Genomic DNA, 18,395 nt, shown 5'->3' with positions numbered 1-18,395 from the left:
ACACATCTCCTAGAGAAATGGAAATAAAAACAAAAATAAACAAATGGGACCTAATGAAACTTAAAAGGTTTTGCACAGCAAAGGAAACCATAAACAAGACCAAAAGACAACCCTCAGAATGGGATAAAATATTGCAAATGAAGCAACTGACAAAGGATTAATCTCAAAGATTTACAAGCAGCTCATGCAGCTCAATATCAAAAAAACAAACAATCCAAAATGGGCAGAAGACCTAAACAGACATTTCTCCAAAGAAATTATACAGACTGCCAACAAACACATGAAAGAATGCTCAACATCATTAATCGTTAGAGAAATGCAATCAAAACTACAATTAGATATCATCTCACACCAGTCAGAATGGCCATCATCAAAAAATCCACAAACAATAAATGCTGGAGAGGGTGTGGGGAAAAGGGAGTCCTCTTGCACTGTTGGTGGGAATGTAAATTGATACAGCCACTATGGGGAACAATATGGAGGTTCCTTAAAAAACTAAAAATAGAACTACTGTATGACTCAGCAATCCCACTACTGGGTATATACCCTGAGAAAACCATAATTCAAAAAGAGTCATGTACCAAATTGTTCATTGCAGCTCTATTTACAATAACCAGGACATAGAAGCAACCTAAGTGTCCATCAGCAGATGAATGGATAAAGAATATGTGACATATATATACAATGGAATATTACTCAGCCATAAAAAGAAACAAAATTGAGTTATTTGTAGTGAGGTGGAGGGACCTAGAGTCTGTTATACAGAGTGAAGTAAGTCAGAAAGAGAAAAACAAATACCGTATGCTAACACATATATATGGAATCTAAAAAAAAAAAATGGTCATGAAGAACCTAGGGGCAAGACAGGAATAAAGATGCAGACCTACTAGAGAATGGACTTGAGGATATGGGGAGGGGGAAGGGTAAGCTGGGACAAAGTGAGAGTGGCATGGACATATATACACTACCAAATAAAGTAGATAGCTAGTGGGAAGCAGCTGCATAGCACAAGGAGATCAGCTCGGTGCTTTGTGAACACCTAGAGGGGTGTGATAGGGAGGGTGGGAGGGAGGGAGACACAAGAGGGAAGAGATATGGGGACATATGTATATGTATAACTGATTCACTTTGTTATAAAGCAGAAACGAACACACCATTGTAAAGCAATTTTCCTCCAATAAAGATGTTAAAAAAAAAAAAAAAGGAGAAGCCAAGGAAATAGAGATTGGTAGGGAAGGTTCAATTCGTACGATCATTTTGGAGGCATTTTAATTATGTGGTATGGTAACTGGTACTAATAAATATATGTAGCTCCCTGAGTTTTTTCACTAACGTTAATAAACAACTAGCCCTATATAATAAACATAATAAGATAAAATACTATTAGGAGTGAAAAAGATAACATAATAAATGATGCAGAGAAAACCAAGAAAATTATAAATTATGATAGAATACTTTATATAACTTAGAAATAATCTAGATATTGTTAGTTCATTTTCTAAAAAATATGTACTACTGTATTTATTCAAGAAGATAGAAATAAAGAATAACTATGTATAAATAGAAGTTGTAAAAAGTACTCTTCAAAAATATTTTTGAAGCTAAAAGAACAAAAGCAAAAATTAAAAACCCATAGTCCAAGTGATATCACTATAAGTTTTATATCAAGAAAAGGTATTTTCTCTGCAACTTAATGTCCTTGGAGTATAGAAAATGAAAAATAGGTTGTATATTTGCCATGCCTGTAAAACTCTGATGTAAAAATTTAACAAGAATAACATAAACAAGAAATAACAATTTTAGTTATGAGTATATAGGCATACATACAAAATAAAATATTAGCAAATGAAATAATGCAGTAGTCTATTAGCAGATTTGTACATTATGGTTAAGTTGGCTTCATCTCATGAGTACAAACTTGGTTCATTAGAAAAGCTATTATTAAAATTTTATAATATTAGTAGCTCAAGGAGGAACTATATGATGATATCTACAGATGATGAAAAGGCTTTTCATGTAATTCAGTATCCATGTCTCATAGTAAAAGCAAAATCATGCAGGTAAAAACGTAATGTGTACAGTCATGTGACTATTAAGAAATACAAAACATTTATATTTTTTCAGCCAGAAAAAAAACCTCTGCTCTAAAATAGCAATAAAAATATCTTAAACTGAATGAAAATAAAATTACATAAAATATATCAAGAAATTGTAGATCTCCTCTAATCTTGGCTTACACTGGTCCCTCATGTAATGTGATAAACCCATACATGCCCAGGTGGTGGAACTAGAGCTGCAGTAATTCAGAGAAGCGTTTGGCAGAATAAAATCGATGAGGAAACATGAATCTTGGTAGACACTAAATGTCTGCTCTATTAAAATTATTCTTCAACAACTTTTACCTCTTATCATTGTCATATTCAACACTCTATAATTCATTTAATTCAAATGTCATATGACAGATACAATAGTGAGACTGAAGTACGGCACCTGCTTGGCTGTGGGCAGCTGGCGAGAATGCCTGATACCAGCGCATTTGCTAAATATTGAAGTAAGACAGTCGTGTGCAAGGAGAATAGAAGAAATGCTTCATACACCATTAATACCTTGAGAAAACCATAATTCAAAAAGAGTCATGTACCAAAATGTTAATTGCAGCTCTATTTACAATAGCCAGGACATGGAAGCAACCTAAGTGTCCATCCATCAACAGATGAATGGATAAAGAAGATGTGACACATATATAAAATGAAATATTACTTAGCCATAAAAGGAAATGAAATTGAGTTATTTGTAGTGAGGTGGATGGAATCTAAGAAAAAAAAAAAAGGTCATGAAGAACCTAGGGGTAAGACAGGAATAAAGACATAGACCTACTAGAGAATAGACTTGAGGATATGGGGAGGGGGAAGGGTAAGCTGTGACAAAATGAGAGAGAGGCATGGACATATATACACTACCAAACGTAAAATAGATAGCTAGTGGGAAGCAGCTGCATAGCACAGGGAGATCAGCTCCGTGGTTTGTGACCACCTAGAGGGGTGTGATAGGGAGGGTGGGAGGGAGGGAGACTCAAGAGGGAAGAGATATGGGAACATATGTATATGTATAACTGATTCACTTTGTTATAAAGCAGAAACTAACACACCATTGTAAAGCAATTATACTCCAATAAAGTTGTTAAAAAAAAAAAAACACTAGGAGCAATGCTACACTAATGAAAATAAATGGAAGACCTGGCTGAGACATAGGGAAACATTTCTACATGAGCAAAAATTGTGAGTAAATGACAAGAATGAGACCAAGGACTGCTTGGAACTGTGATCATTACCTAAAATTTATTTTTTTGGTGGATCATCTAGACAGAAAGTGAACTTTTGGTATATTCACAGATACAGGAAATCAAATAGATACATTGTTTTAAAAAGAACACTGAATTTTGAACCAGAAGACTTGGATTTGAGTTTTTATTTCATCCAGTATCAGCAACATGACTTTGGAATTGTCTCTGAACATTGAATGCATTCAGTTTTTACTCAGAAAAAGAGGATAACATTATCCTACTTGAGAGTTATGAACTTAAAGAGCTTTTTAATTGTACTGTTTCACTGGTATCATGGACTATAGATGACAATGTTATTTTATATAGATTTATGCCATCTCTCAAGAAGTTCTGCCTTTTTATTTAAACAGGCTAAGCAACAATCACCACCATTAAAAATTAATAAAAAATCATTGCATTGCTTGCTTCAAAAGTGTTTTTAAACAACAAGAAAATAAGTAGACTTTTAATCAATACATTTTTACATCAGTTTATTTCCAGAGGAAAAGAAGTTTAAGGAAATGACAGTAACTGAAGAAACAAATAATATGAATCCACAGAATTGTGGAAACCTATGTAAAAGATACATTTATTAAAGGTGTGGGTTTTTAGGGGGATAGAAATTCAAATATTTTCAAGGAAGCCTGCATTCTTATTAATACCTTACTTGAATTTTATAAAAATTCCTATTTAATGTTACAGATACTTTAGGGAGACATAGGTAAGGAAGATAATATTTTGTATTCTCTTTTGATATATTGTCCTAATAATATGACCATTTCCCTTCCTGAACTCTATGCACCATCATGGTTTCAGAGAGAAGGGAAGGGTAAATAATACTTTGAGAAGCAGGAAGATATAAAATGTAGGCACTTGGGGGAAAGTAGTGATATAGAAACAGAGGAAGTTAGATAAGCTCGAGAACTGTTGATCTTCATCTACTCCCATCCTTGATATGAAACTCTCCATGGGGATATGAGGGTTGAAGAAACATCCAGATAGCTACTGAAGAAACTGCATCCTCTGGGGCAGTGATAAACAACTTGTACTGCACATTAGAGTCACCCAGAGAGTTTTTACAAAATACTGGTGCATGGTCTCATTCCAACCCAGACTTTTTAAATTGGAATCGCTGACTTGGAGCCAAAGCCTAAGTATTTATTTAAACAAATAATCCTAGATGATGCTTGAAAATTATTGTTACAGTAAGACCTAAATTGGGCTTCATTCAACATGAAATGAGAATAATAGCACAGCATTGGTGGAGAAGATGCTGAGAGATAACCTGGAGCTAATGCCATTGGTTCCACTCGTCCTGTGTCTAGCATGTATGAGGTCCAGAAATTCCTGTGAACGCTGGTGAGGAGACAGTGAAATGCTAATAGGACTGAAGGGTTGTAGGATCCTGGAGAGGGGAAGAGCTGGCTGCTGAGGTAGAAATCTGGATGCCCAAGGAAAAGGTAGTCAGCAAGAGCAAATGATGTTGCCAAAAAATACAGTCTTTCCTCAACAGATACCAATCTAGGTTCCTGCATAGATCTGCAGCCACTCTGCAACAGGAACATGATGATGATCAGCTGACAGCTCACAGGGAAGAGGAGCTTCTCTCTCCAACAGTGGTCATATTAGCAACCTCAACCTCTCCCAACATACACCGATACCCAGTTCAGAAAGGAAATGGACTGGAAAGAAAATGGGCATGACTGAGCCTTTATTCACTTGACAGAAAACAAAGTTATTTTAATCAAACTGTTTCAAATCAATGGGACAGACACCATATGATGGCACTGGGGGAAGAGAATCTGCGAGCTTATGGGAAAGTCTTGGGTTCTTTATAAAAAATAAGCAAGTTGTCTTCTTTGTACATGGTAGGGTTTAAATAAAATTAAATCCCACTAATCTACTTAAGTATTAAAATACCAAAACTGTATCCATAAAAAGAGGAGCCAGAGGAAAATGTTCTTTAACAACGAGAAGCTGCGGGGGTTACTGTCTCTATAAACTATGTTATTCTAAATGATTACATCTCAGGATGGCAGGGTTATGGCACAACTAACATGGAATCTGTCATAACTTTAATAGAAAAGCACTTGGAAATCTAATTAGGACATTGTAAAAATGAAATTTCATGGAGTAATGCTAGCAAAAATAACCTCGTGTAAATAGATGTCTACATCATGTATCAATCGGGATGCAAATAGAAACAACGAGATACACAATTATTAGAAGGGCCAAAATCCAGAACACTGACAATGCCAAATACTGGCAAGAATGTGGAGCAACAAGAGCTCTCATTTATTGCTGGTAAAAATGCAAAGTAGTACAGCCAGTTTGGTGGTTTCTTACAAAACTCAACATACTCTTACCACATAATTCAGCAATCACATTCCTTGGCATTTACCCAAAGAAGCTGAAACTCATGTACACACAAAAACTGGCACACAAATATTTATAGCAACTTTATTCATAGTTGCCAAAACCTAGAAGCAATCAAGATGTCCTTCAGTAGGTGAATGGCTAAACCAACTGTGCTACCTCAGACAATGAAATATTATTTAGTGTTAAAAAAAAAAGAGCCATCAAGCATGAAAGGACATAGCGGAAACTTAAATGCATATTACTAAATGAAAGAAGCCAACCTGAAAAGACATACTGTATAATTCCAACTGTATGACATTCTGGAAAGTGCAAAACTGTGGAGACAGTAAAAAGATTAGTGGTTTGGACTTTAGATTCTAAAGATACTAGGATATCCCAGCTGCTTGAATTGAAGCTTAGAATTTCACTCCTAGATCTAAATGCAGTAGTAACAAGTGGCTTTGTTCTGGGTTAAAATGATGTGGAACTTTGTAATATGTATATTTTTCCAGACATTTTAAAACAATCACTTGGTATAGTACATATACTACCTAGGTGGATTATAAATTCTCTCTAAAAGTGTAAGTGAAGAAAATGTTGGAAATTAGAGTTGAATATTTGGAGATAAAGAAACTGAAAACTTAGACAAATGGATTCTGAAAGACTGACTTAAAAACATCTTTCTGAAAAATTGATTTTTTGCTTGTGATTTTCTTCTGAGATTTTGGACTCTATTTCTTTCTCTAACATTGTCAAAATTACCCATGTGCAACAGCTTGGATCTGGCCTCAGGATAATCAACCATAGGTTATTTGGAAAATATGTATTTAACTTTAGAACAAATAAAACTATTCTTGCTATTATTGTAAAACCCATATTTTCACTGAAGTTCTGAGATCCATTGAATGAGATGTTCCCTGTATTTTTAAAAGTCAGAATTAGAACAATTCTGTTTCACTATTTTATTCTAAAAAGAAAAGTAAAATTTTACACACTCTGGAAAGAAATTTTATGAGACAGTCTTATTCATTTATTCATTTACTTAATATACTCTGAGCAGTGATCATGTGCTGAGTATTGGTCAGTCAGGGTCTCTGTACTCAGAAGGTGCAGGTTGGTGGCACTGACAGGCCCTGAGTAAGAGGAGATGAATGAAGCATAACGGGTGTCAGAGGTGATTACAGGTTTGGGGGCTGGTTGCACTGAAAGTGCTTATACTAACCACAGATGGTGTCCTGGAAGGTCAGGGCAAGCATCCCTGAGGAAGGGATGTTTAAATTCAAGGATAAGTTAAGAGTTGGCTAGAAGAAGAAGGGAAAGAGTCTCTGAGGCAGAGAGAACTGCATGTAATAGTCTTCACACTGTTGATTATCTAAGTGCTGCTGAAGTTATCTTAGCTGATACTCTATTTACCCAGTTTAGTAGTTGTGAACAGAAACCTGAAAACAGTATTTTTAAAACCTGTCCATGATCTCCCCTATGGGTACCAAGATGAAAATGGTGGCTGGGAGGGATACAGGAGGAGAAAGGAGGAAAGGAAGGAAGGGTAGAGAAAGAGAAAGAAAGAGAAGGGTAGAGAAAGAGAAAGAAAGAGAAAGAAAGGGTAGAGAAAGAGAAAGAGAAAGAAAGGAAGAGAAAGAAAGGTACCCTATGGGTACCAAGATGAAAATGGTGGCTGGGAGGGATGCAGGAGGTGAAAGGAGGAAAGGAAGGAAGGAAGGAAGGAAGAAAAGAAAGAAAGAAAGAAAGAGAGAGAGAGAAAGAAAGAAAGAGAAAGAAAGAAAGAAAGAAAGAAAGAAAGAAAGAAAGAAAGAAAGAAAGAAAGAAAGAAAGAAAGAAAGAAAGAAAGAAAAGAAAAGAAAGAAAGAAAGAAAGAAGGAAAGAAAGAAAGAGAAAAAAGGAAGAAAGAAAGAAAAGAAAGAAGAAAAGAGAAAAAGAAAGAAGGGTAGAGAAAGAGAAAGAAAGGAAGGCAAGAAAGGGAGAGGAGAAAGAGAGAGAGAAGAAGGAAAGAAGGAAAGAAAGAAGAAAGGCAGAAAGGGGAGAGAGAAATACAAGGGAGAAATGAAAGACTGTCAGGCCAGTTCAGGAGCAATATTTTGACCTTTAGGAGAATTCTATGAAGGGAAAAGGAGGGAACTTTATAGAAATCTAACTGGTTGCCTCAGCCATGCTCTGGTGTCATCGTTTGTGGCCCAAATTAAAGACTTTACTATGACATAAAAATAAAACTCTGGATGGCTTGGGCATTATTGTAGCAAAGTGATGGTGATTTGTAGAAATTGCCTACATGTATAGGATTTCCCTGTATCAAAGTGGAATGATACAAGAAAGTTTTAAGCCTGAGTCTAAAAAAAAATGCCATTTATGTTTATGATTACCACTGAGGAATGATAGATTTTGCCAGAAGGAAGGACCTTTTATCATGCTTCTTTCCTGAAGTGTCTGGGAGTAGGTGCTGAGGAGGGCTGGAGTGCTCTGCCCGGTAGAGGCATTCTAATTTGGAGTTGTGGAGCAAGCCAGGAGTGAGGAAAGGCAGACAAAAATGGGGTAGAAAAGAAGCAAGAATAGCCAGGAAATAATTGAAGGAAGGTGTGCACTGAGTGAGGAGAACCCACTGGTCCTGGACATGGGGGTAAGGACATTTAAGAAAAGAAAGATCTATTAATGGATTTCAAGTACCTGCATCATATGTGATACAAACACCTAAGATAACCCCAGCATTTAATGAACTCTACTATGCTTACAAATGCTCTGAGTACTTGGTTTAATTTAATTTAGTTTTGTTGAGGAGATATAAGAAAGATTGGTTTTACTTCTACATAAACAAGACATGGAATAAAGAGAGTATTTAAGGAAGAAGCACAGTGGCAGAGGTAACATCAGAATGTAATCTCCTAGGAAATAGCTGAAATTTTAGGAAGAGCTTTCTACTTGCATGAATTTTCATGGGAACTTATTTAGATTTTAAGGGGCCAGTAGATCCCTGCTGATACCATCTGTATTGCATGGAATTACCGACTAATATCCCAATAATGGAAAAATGTGATACCATCAGTTAAGAGTTAGGTAGTGGACATGGTGAAATTATGAGTTCAGCTGAAGAAGTAATGTAGATGGTGATGTCTTATAAATCCTATTCATCAAAGACCATATGCAACTAAGGGAGAAAAGCCATCTTTGATTCAAAGAGAGTCAGTTTTATGGTTCAGAAGGATATGGTTGAAAGTTTGGAGTTTCTTCCAGGTTGTATAACATTGTTGGCAGGAAATTTGCCTCCCTGTCTCTAAATTGGTCCTTCTATTTCCCCAAATTAGGGGTTCCATTCATTACTTAGATTAGCCCTGTGGGGTTAAGACTTACTTGAGGAGATTAATATAAAATCAAAAGAGAAATTCTGAAAATTCACAGGCCACATTTTCTCTGCATTTAATTCTTCTCTTCAATAAATCAAAGTTGATCTAAGAATGAAATTGTTTTTATAAGGAAAGCTGTTTTTCTATAAGAGTGAAGGTGTTGCATCAGGAGAGCATCATGGACATCTGAGGCTGCTGCTGAAGCACTCTGTAGCTCAGCTGCTGAGGGGCACCACCAGGGGCTGATCAATTAGAACAAATGAATAAGCAACTATGGTGAGGGGACATTTAGACTATAAATATCCAGAATCGTGAGGACTATCTGAGAATGTTTGGCCTCAGCAAGGCAACTCTGCTCATCAGAATAGGTCTCTGAAGACCTTGTGGCATTAGCTTCCTGTCAGGGTAAGACCTTTTACCAGCAACGGTGAAAACAGTGCAGCAGCCCCACCAAGATCATTTAGCCGGTCAACACTTGAGTCTTCATTCCCTAGCAGTGCGCTCCAACAGCAACATTTGACTTTTGCTTTTGTGCCTTCAGCTTGTGGTTTACTAAGCCAACTCTCCGGGGAACAAACTGTTAAAAAGGTACACCTCTCCTAAATTTGGACTTTTTAAAAAATTTGTCATTAGTTTGGAGATTATTTATTTATTGGCTTCTTAAGAGACATTATTCTGGGACTTCCATGGTGGTCCAGTGGCTAAGACTCCGTGCTCCCAGTGCAGGGGGTCTGAGTTTGATCCTTGGTCAGGGAACTAGATCCCACATGCCACAACTGAAAAAAAAGATCCTGCATGCCGCAATTAAGACCTGGTGCAGCCAAAATAAATAATTTTTTTTTAAAGCCTCAACTTAAAAAAAAAAAGAAAAAGTGACATTATCCTGTATGCTATTGGCTTGTGAAATTATTATAATTCCTGCAGTAAACCTGTGTTAAACAAAATATTGGCAAAGACAAATCAATCAATCATCAATCAATCAAAATTAGGTTCAGCTTGAGTGACACTACAGCTGAATAACTGGAATGGGATTTATCATTATTTCTCAACAGTCAATAATAATCATTAATTCCTATATAGAGGTTAGGTAGAGAGCATTAGTACTGAAAGAAAGGCTGTCTATAGAATGTGGAAATGGGGCTGGAAAAGGAACTAGATGAAAGCCATTGAGGTGACTGCATGAGAGCTTGACAAAGAGCTAATTTAAGAATGCTGAGCAAAATCAAAGATCAGTTAAAATTAGATAACGTAAATTTGTAATCATCCAAGTGTGTGACCAATTCAGCAATGTTCTGTGGGTGGAAAAAGTAGGGTGATTAAATGGAAAAATGGAAATGATTCATACCTGGGAGCTGAGATAAAGAACACAGTGAACTCTGCTTGGGCTGGGTGTTCAAGAAGCGTTCGCTGAATTGAATTGTGACTGGAGGGAATTTAGGTTATAAGAAAAGGCAGAACATGGTATTTGATCATTATTTTGTAAATGTATGTTAATATACTGCTATATTAAAAGTTGTCTTTAGATATCCCAAGTTTTTGATTTGGGGCTCGATTTCAATCAATCCTTAGGAGGTAAATCTGTGAAATAATCTTCTCCAAACAACTTAACTTTCTTGCATATTTGTATAGCTTGTCATATATTCAGGAAAATGTATTGCTCCTTTATTCTGTAGAGTACATGTAAGTCCAACTGTTCGTTTTTAACTGTGGATTTTCTATTGCTCTTTGGAAATGAAAAAGAAGACTTTGAGTTTGTCAAGGACATTAATTTAGTAGAAACCAGGGACATATTGCTTACCTCTCTCTAACCTTAAAATATTCTTTCTTATATTATAAGAGATGACAGGATTCCAGTGTTGACTGTCAAGAGTTTAAAATGGAACTTACCTTCAACTCTCCTCAATTTTAACTTTGGATATGTTGGCAATGTGTGGGACAAAGTCAGCACTCTTGCTCAGCACGGAACAAAGTCTGCAATTCACCAGCTTTCATCCTGGGGGTGGAGATTTACCTATTGTTATTTCCCTGGTTTGGCATTAATGATAATTAGGCTAAAATCAACAGATAGAGTTAACTTAGTGTACTTGAAGTGACTGAATTTAATTTTTATTTTTAAGTCAGGATGACTTCAGTTTCTTGAAAAAGTGATTGAAGAATCCTACAGAAAGTATCTTAAGAAAGAGTACATATATTAATCTGGCTCTAACTACTACTTAGTAAAATTTATATGCATTTACAAAAAGTGGTGGAGGGGGCTAAAGAAGGATTTTGAAGAATGATAAAAAAGCTTGTAAGAGCTCTGATGCAAGGATATATGGAGAATAAAGTTTTGTGATGGCCTCTGGACTAATCAGATCTGGGTTTGAACTTCAGTTCTGCAATTTGGCAATTATGGTACTTTAAGAAAATTACCTTAAACTTTGAATCTTAGTCTCTTCATCTAAAAATGGGGACAATAATACATACTTTAGAGTGATGTTGGAGGAATGGATGAGATAATGCATGCAAAATTTTACTTTATTTTCCTTAGTGCTGGTGCTAATCGCTATGAATTTACTGAGGCATTTAAAAAAAAAAATCTAGAATACAGCCAATTAAAAAACATTGCTCTTGGGCTTCCCTGGTGGCGCGGTGGTTGAGAGTCTGCCTGCCGATGCAGGGGACACGGGTTCGTGCCCCGGTCCGCGAAGATCTCACATGCCACAGAGCGGCTAGGCCCGTGAGCCGTGACCGCTGAGCCTGCGCGTCCGGAGCCTGTGCTCCGCAATGGGAGAGGCCACAACAGTGAGAAGCCCGTGTACCGCAAAAAAACAAAACAAAACAAACAAACAAAAAAATTGCTATCTATAAAAACTATATTTTGCACTATGAATGGCTCTTTCACCAATGTATGATTTTGTAATACATACATTGATCATTTGGAAAACATTGGTCCATTGAACTATGCAGATCTTGCAAATGTAGACATGTTTCTTTATGTAATATTAGAAAAAAACACAATTGTGATATTGTTAATATCACAACTGATCTCATCAGAAAAGCCTTTATGTACTGGGAAGCTGTCAAACTTACAGAGAGATGTAAATACAAGTTTTCCAAAATTCTGATTTTCACTTGAAAGCTTGCATTTTATCATTGGCAACAAATGCTGTATCTTCCTTGAATTGACAATCCCACTTCACTCATTTTTGAAAAAATAAATCCTAAATATCCAAGTCAATTATTGTAGCTGGTTGGTTGTTCTTTCAAGTAACTATACAGCACAATGAAGAAAGTGGATAATTCAGCTTGCAACTCAGTAGTAGAAGCACTTTTATTTGAGACAAAAATTTCTTTAGAATGCCACAAAAATACTTTATCTGCAATTCTCATTTTGTCACGCAAAGTATCACAAAGAAGTGTACTCAAGGGTCAAAGGGTTAGGATTAAGCAAAATTACTATTTTTCTGTTTTTTTAAAACTGCAAATGTGTGGCAATGAGGAATTAGATGCTATTAGTTTGATGCCATTGTCTTGGTTCATACTTACATGCAAAACAATGCCAAAAATAGTTAAAAGTCGATAGCAGAGAAAGGAATAGAGTTACAAAATTACTAGCGTTCTATGGTATCTATCCAATACTATAAATAATTTCATGCACCCATATCATTTACTTGGAGTAAAAATTAATTCACAAATAATTGGACATGGTGATGCCAAAAAAGTATGAATAGATTAATAGAGAATATTTATCTGTTGAACAGCGGCTATGCCTATATGGCAGGGTAAAAATATTTTTGAGTAAAATTTAGCATTTTTAGAAGTTTCTTCTCCAGAAAAATTCCTTTTAGCTTCTTACTGGAATATTTTTTGTCTAACGTTTTGTCATCTTATATGTCTCAGCTTTTACACTCTGATAAGCACCCTATGGTTGTTTTCACAATGTCTATAAATTCTTCATATCACTTTTAACATCTTTCAATAGCACATTTACAAGACTGATTATTCTATTAGTGCCTTCCTGCATTAGATATTAAGGAACATAAAGACAGAAATACAATAGATGTTTTGTATATTAAACTTTTACTCAGCATCTTTACTGAATTCTCTTATTGATTCTAGTATCTGTAGATTCATTTGGATTTTCCATGTATATAATTTGTCATCTGAAAAAATAATACCTTTACTTGACCTTTCCAATTCTTATACTTTTAGTTATATTAATTTTAATGCCCAGGACTTCCACTATAGTATTAAATAGGTTAGAACAGTATGCACATTTTGTTTTTGATTCCAGAGGCAAAGTTTTAATATTTCACTCTAAATACTGTAGTTTTTGCAAATACTTTTGTCATATTAAGAAAATTCACTTGTGTTCAGTTTGCTAAGATTTTGATTACAAATGAATATTGTATCATATTAAATATTATTTAGTTATTAATGATTTTTTCTCCTGTGTACTGTTAATGTGTTGAATAACATTTCTGGAATAGTATTCCTGGTGTAACCTCAACTAAGCTATGCTATATTATCTTTTAAAATTATCACTGGATTCAGTTTGTTAATATTTTGCTCCAGATTTTTGCATCATGTTATTGGCTTATAATTTTTGTTTCTTGTAAAATCCTTGCCAGATGTTGATATCAAGACTATGTTGATGTCATAAAACTAGACAGAAAGTATATATGACTTTTCTATTTTATTGAAGTGTTTGGTTTTATTTATTTATTAAGAGTTTGTAGAATTTATCAGTAAGGCCACTTTGGCTGTGAGTTTCTTTGTGAGGAGATTCTTATTTAATAGTTATATTCTTTAAAATATCTAGAAAAATTCAAATATTCTATTTCTTCTTGTGTCAGTTTGTTAATTTGTACTTTCATAGTTACTTTTTCCTTTCATCTAAATTTTTCATAGTATAATCTTTTATTCTGTGGGATCTGTGATGAGGTCTCCTTTTTCATTCCTGATATTATTTATTCCTGCCTTCTCTCTTTTTGTACTTGACTAATGGTTTGCCAAGATTATTAGATATGTTTGTTCCAATTTTATTATATACTTATATACTTCTACTTATTTTGGGTTAAGTTGCTCTTCTTTTTTCACTTTTTGAGATAGATCCTTAGCTCATAGATTGTCAACTATTTTTTCTTAAAAACTATATGCATTTAAAGCAATAAATTTCTTTCCATTTATTTTCATCTACACCTTTTTATCTACCACCCAAAAAATCCTTAAGATGGTCAACTGAAAAAAAAAAGAGCTTATTAAAGTAGCTGATTACTGAGGAAAAGAGGAAAATAGTTTATGCTACCACAATGATCAATAAAACTGAATTTTATTTTAAAAATCCTAAACATATCAGTTACAGAAATATTATTACATATATACAAGTAACGTAATAGTGCAAATATTACATATCTTGGAACAATCTTATCATGTAACAAGTAGGACTTGTATGAAAGAAAAAAATCTTTAGAGGTCTGAGAATAACACAAAGGATTCAGTTATCAAATTAGACTTACGAGAATCAGAGATTTTACCCAGTATAAAATTTCACTAAAAATTTAAAGGTACAGGTAATTGTGAAACACAGAAACGTAGAGAAGTCTGATTACAAACATAGCTCTAGAAAAGATGTGAATCATGTCCACAACCTCCTATACTCCCACTTGCCTTGGCAACTTACACATTTATTAATCCCTCATAAAATGATTTTGAATTTTATATGACTGAAAATTTTAGATTATATATATTGAATTGTTGCTAGTTTTAGTATATAAATATAATGATGAGGATTATTTTCTACCATTTACCAAAGAGCATAGGACACAGCTTAATCAATCAGTTAATTAATTAATATATATGACCATCTATTTCCTGCTGTTGCTTTTGGTGGTTTGGTATCACCTGCTTGGCTTCAAATATCTTAAATATCAATGGGGACTATTCTGAATCCTTTGGCTGCCTTGTGATTTTCAATGTAAAAGCAGGAATGCCAGGAATCTCTTGCCTTGGACAAATATGATGAACTTGAGCCAGAAGAATACTGGGTCCATGGGGACTCACTTTCTAAATTTCCCTCACAAAGTTTACCATATCTACCTCTACCTTGCCCTCCAGTCCACAGACCTCTCTCCTCTAGAAGAAAAGAACTCTATTCCATTTCATTTGAGAATCAGAGCTGGGTGGAGGAAAGCAGCCAATTGCTTTATATCTGAATCTTAACCACTGCTGAGCTTTACTGTACTTACTATTTATAGACATAACTGGGAATAGAGTTTTAAATAGTGTCCTACGTCTCTATGGATAGAATGGCTGAGCTTCTGTGAAAGTGGTGTAAGGGGAAATGGATTTTGGCTCTTAATTTTATCTTTGTAAGTTATGCTAAAGTATCTTTGCTTCTGTATATATCAGATAAGTAAGTTTTGCTATTAAGTTTTAATATTCTGTGAACTTTAGATTGCAAAAAACTCTTTCCAGCTCTACTGGAAAGTGGATAAGAGTGGTTAGGCAAATTATATAAACTCTTTAAGCTGCAATTTCCTCATCTTATTAAATTGAGGATCATATTGTTTATTTCACTTAGTTAATGTTAATGAGATATATGTATATAATGTTTAATATAGTAGTCAGCACTTTTAAAAGGACTCAGGTAGATGTTAATGTGATGATTGTTATTGTTATTCCACATCATGTTTATCTTATATTTAACTTAAAAAAATCTTTTCATGTATTAATTAAAGGTGACTAATCTATGATCATTTGGATTTTTAGCATCTCCTCCACTATTTTTTTTCTTAAGGATGGACAACATTTGTTAGATTGCTTTTCCTTAGGTTTTTAGTGACCTCTTAATAGGAAAACTCTGAGCTGGAAGGATAAATGGGAAATGGCTATTCATTCACACATCTCTTAGGGACTTAGTTGTGTAATATACTATAGCACAAGAATGAAGTATGGTGACTGCTTCCAAGACATTCATAATTTACCAGTTGGAAACAAAAGTTAAAAAAATTACTTTTATCATTGGTGTCAAAAAAACCCCCAAAAAACCGGGGCTTCTCTTGGTGGCACAGTGGTTGAGAGTCCGCCTGCCGATGCAGGGGACACGGGTTCGTAGCCCGGTCCGGGAAGATCCCACATGCCGCGGAGCGGTTGGGCCCGTGAGCCATGGCCGCTGAGCCTGCGCGTCCGGAGCCTGAGCTCCGCGACGGGAGAGGCCACAACAGTGAGATGGCACGCATACCGAAAAAAAAACAAAAAACAAAAAACCCACAAAACACTGAGAAACAACTGTAAGAGTGTAAAAGAAGGGTGACCATTGACTTGAAATATTTCCCTAAATATATGCACCTAATTTATTATGGAAGATGTTTCAATCACTTGGGACTGTTATATAATACCTATAACCAAATTCTGTACATAGAAAATTTTTTTTTTCTTTTTTTTTTTTTTTTGCGGTGCGCGGGCCTCTCACTGTTGTGGCCTCTCCCGTCGCGGAGCACAGGCTCCGGACGTGCAGGCTCAGCGGCCGTGGCTCACGGCCCTAGCCGCTCCGCGGCATGTGGGATCTTCCTGGACTGGGGCACGAACCCATGTCCCCTGCATTGGCAGGCGGACTCTCAACCACTGCACCACCAGGGAAGCCCCAGAAAATATTTTATATATGTGTTTAATTGCATTATTAATGACTGGGAAAAAAACAAGCATTGAGAAAGAATATATTATTAAAATGCCAAATTACTTCAGAACAGTGCATTTCTACTCTTGACAGTAAAAAGTCATGTCAGCAATTTTTATACAAAACACAACACCATAAAATATTATGCTTCCTTGTTTAGAAAACCTGCTGAAGGCACAGCAGAAAGTAAACCCCAACAACCTGATGATTCTCACAACATATCTATCCATGTTAAAAAAACACGTGGTGGCCATACTTTATATGGACCAAAAACACCTGAAGAGAAGTTAGTAGAATTCATGGCTATCTTAAAGAAATTGTAAGTATTTTAAATATATTAATTCTTGTAGTTGAGTAATTCTTTTGAATAGATTTTTTTAAAAGTTAGTTGTTTGCAGCTAAGTGTACTTTATTTACAAACTAGCACTAATGATTGATTCAGGAGAGCTGGAAATACTGGAGACTGATTCTAGATGAGTGCAATTTTCATCAATTCAGTCTTCATGGCATAGAATAGATATGTTGGTACTATATCCAATTGTGGCACATCATTTTAATTTTAAGTTGCAAGCAAAATAGTTGTTATTTACTGATTATGCTAAACCAAAATTATGTTTAAGATTTCACTAACTTATGGTTAGGCAGTCCTTCACAAATTTAAACTGTCTTCCCCAACAAAGAGCCTTTAAATAAATTTACCTCATATTCTCTTTAATTTTCTGGAGTGCTTTGTGCTGTGACTGGGGTACAACTGTCTGAAGGAGATGAAGATGGAGAAAAGGGGGATTAAATCTGGGTGGAGGCTGGTTATTAGAGATGGTGTTGGATTTGTGAATACAACTAAAGTTGAAAGGAAACCATGGTACAGTGTTGGATACTGGAATTGAGATTGACAATAGAAACAAAGACAGAAGTAAAAGTATCATACTAGAAATGAGGCTAAAAGACCAGTAGGGTGGATGAGAAATGAAAAATCTGGTATTTATGTTTAGAGAAATACACTATGAATTCTATGCCATAAGTACTTTTCTTCGATTTTAATGGCAAGTTTGAGAAAATATGGTCAGAGCTTCCAGGAACTTTGAGAATGGTCAGATTTCTGATGCTTTTACTTATAAGAATGACAATAAATAAACACAGCAAAGACTAGTTACTTTATAGGAAAGCATGTGTGAGGGAATTGTAGAGAGGGACATCATAACCACCTGCCATACAGGAGTACAGTTAAACTGGTAAGCTGTAAAAAATAGCAAATTTAACTAGAATGTGTTCAGTGAATGTGTTAAAAAATATACTTGTTAGAAAAATCACTACAGCACTAAAAGTTATTGGAGCTATAGGATGCTACAGCAATTTTCATTCTTAATGAAATGTCAACCATAATGTTGAATAAAAAATGTACTGGATTAAAAATTTTAAGTGTCTAGAAACCCATGAATCACTCACTGCTGATTTCAGATTGTGCTGGGCTGCAGAATTTTCAATGGATTTTCAATCCTCATCTTTCTGAAAATTAAAAGGTAGCAGTTTCTGGATAACAAAAAGTTCTTATCTTAGATGCAGGAGGAACACAAGTGGCTATGGTTCTCCAGCAAGGTGTCAAAATACTAGGAAGTAAATCTACATTCAAGTCAGGATGGAAACAAGAAATGGATGAGAGCCAAGCACCATGTGAGCAATGGACTGAAGTGAAAAGGGGTCA

The 18,395-nt window shown here is 35.2% G+C and overlaps 1 protein-coding gene across 1 annotated transcript in view; it reads left to right on the top strand.

Annotated features, from left to right (window-relative positions):
* CNBD1 (cyclic nucleotide binding domain containing 1) overlaps nucleotides 1-18,395 on the top strand; it is a gene marked incomplete at both ends in the record, with an annotated part of 493,958 nt that overhangs the window by 35,554 nt on the left and 440,009 nt on the right. The window contains 3 exon segments of the mRNA XM_082674668.1: nucleotides 9,438-9,621; nucleotides 15,301-15,386; nucleotides 16,854-17,012. Coding sequence (XP_082530794.1) covers nucleotides 9,438-9,621; nucleotides 15,301-15,386; nucleotides 16,854-17,012 — 429 coding nt within the window.

Source organism: Grampus griseus (genome assembly GCF_964374135.1).
Source record: "Grampus griseus genome assembly, chromosome: 17".
In the NCBI taxonomy this organism is placed as follows: domain Eukaryota; kingdom Metazoa; phylum Chordata; class Mammalia; order Artiodactyla; family Delphinidae; genus Grampus; species Grampus griseus.
The sequence above is the reverse complement of the archived record's forward strand: the minus strand, read 5'-3'. Positions and strand labels throughout refer to the sequence as shown.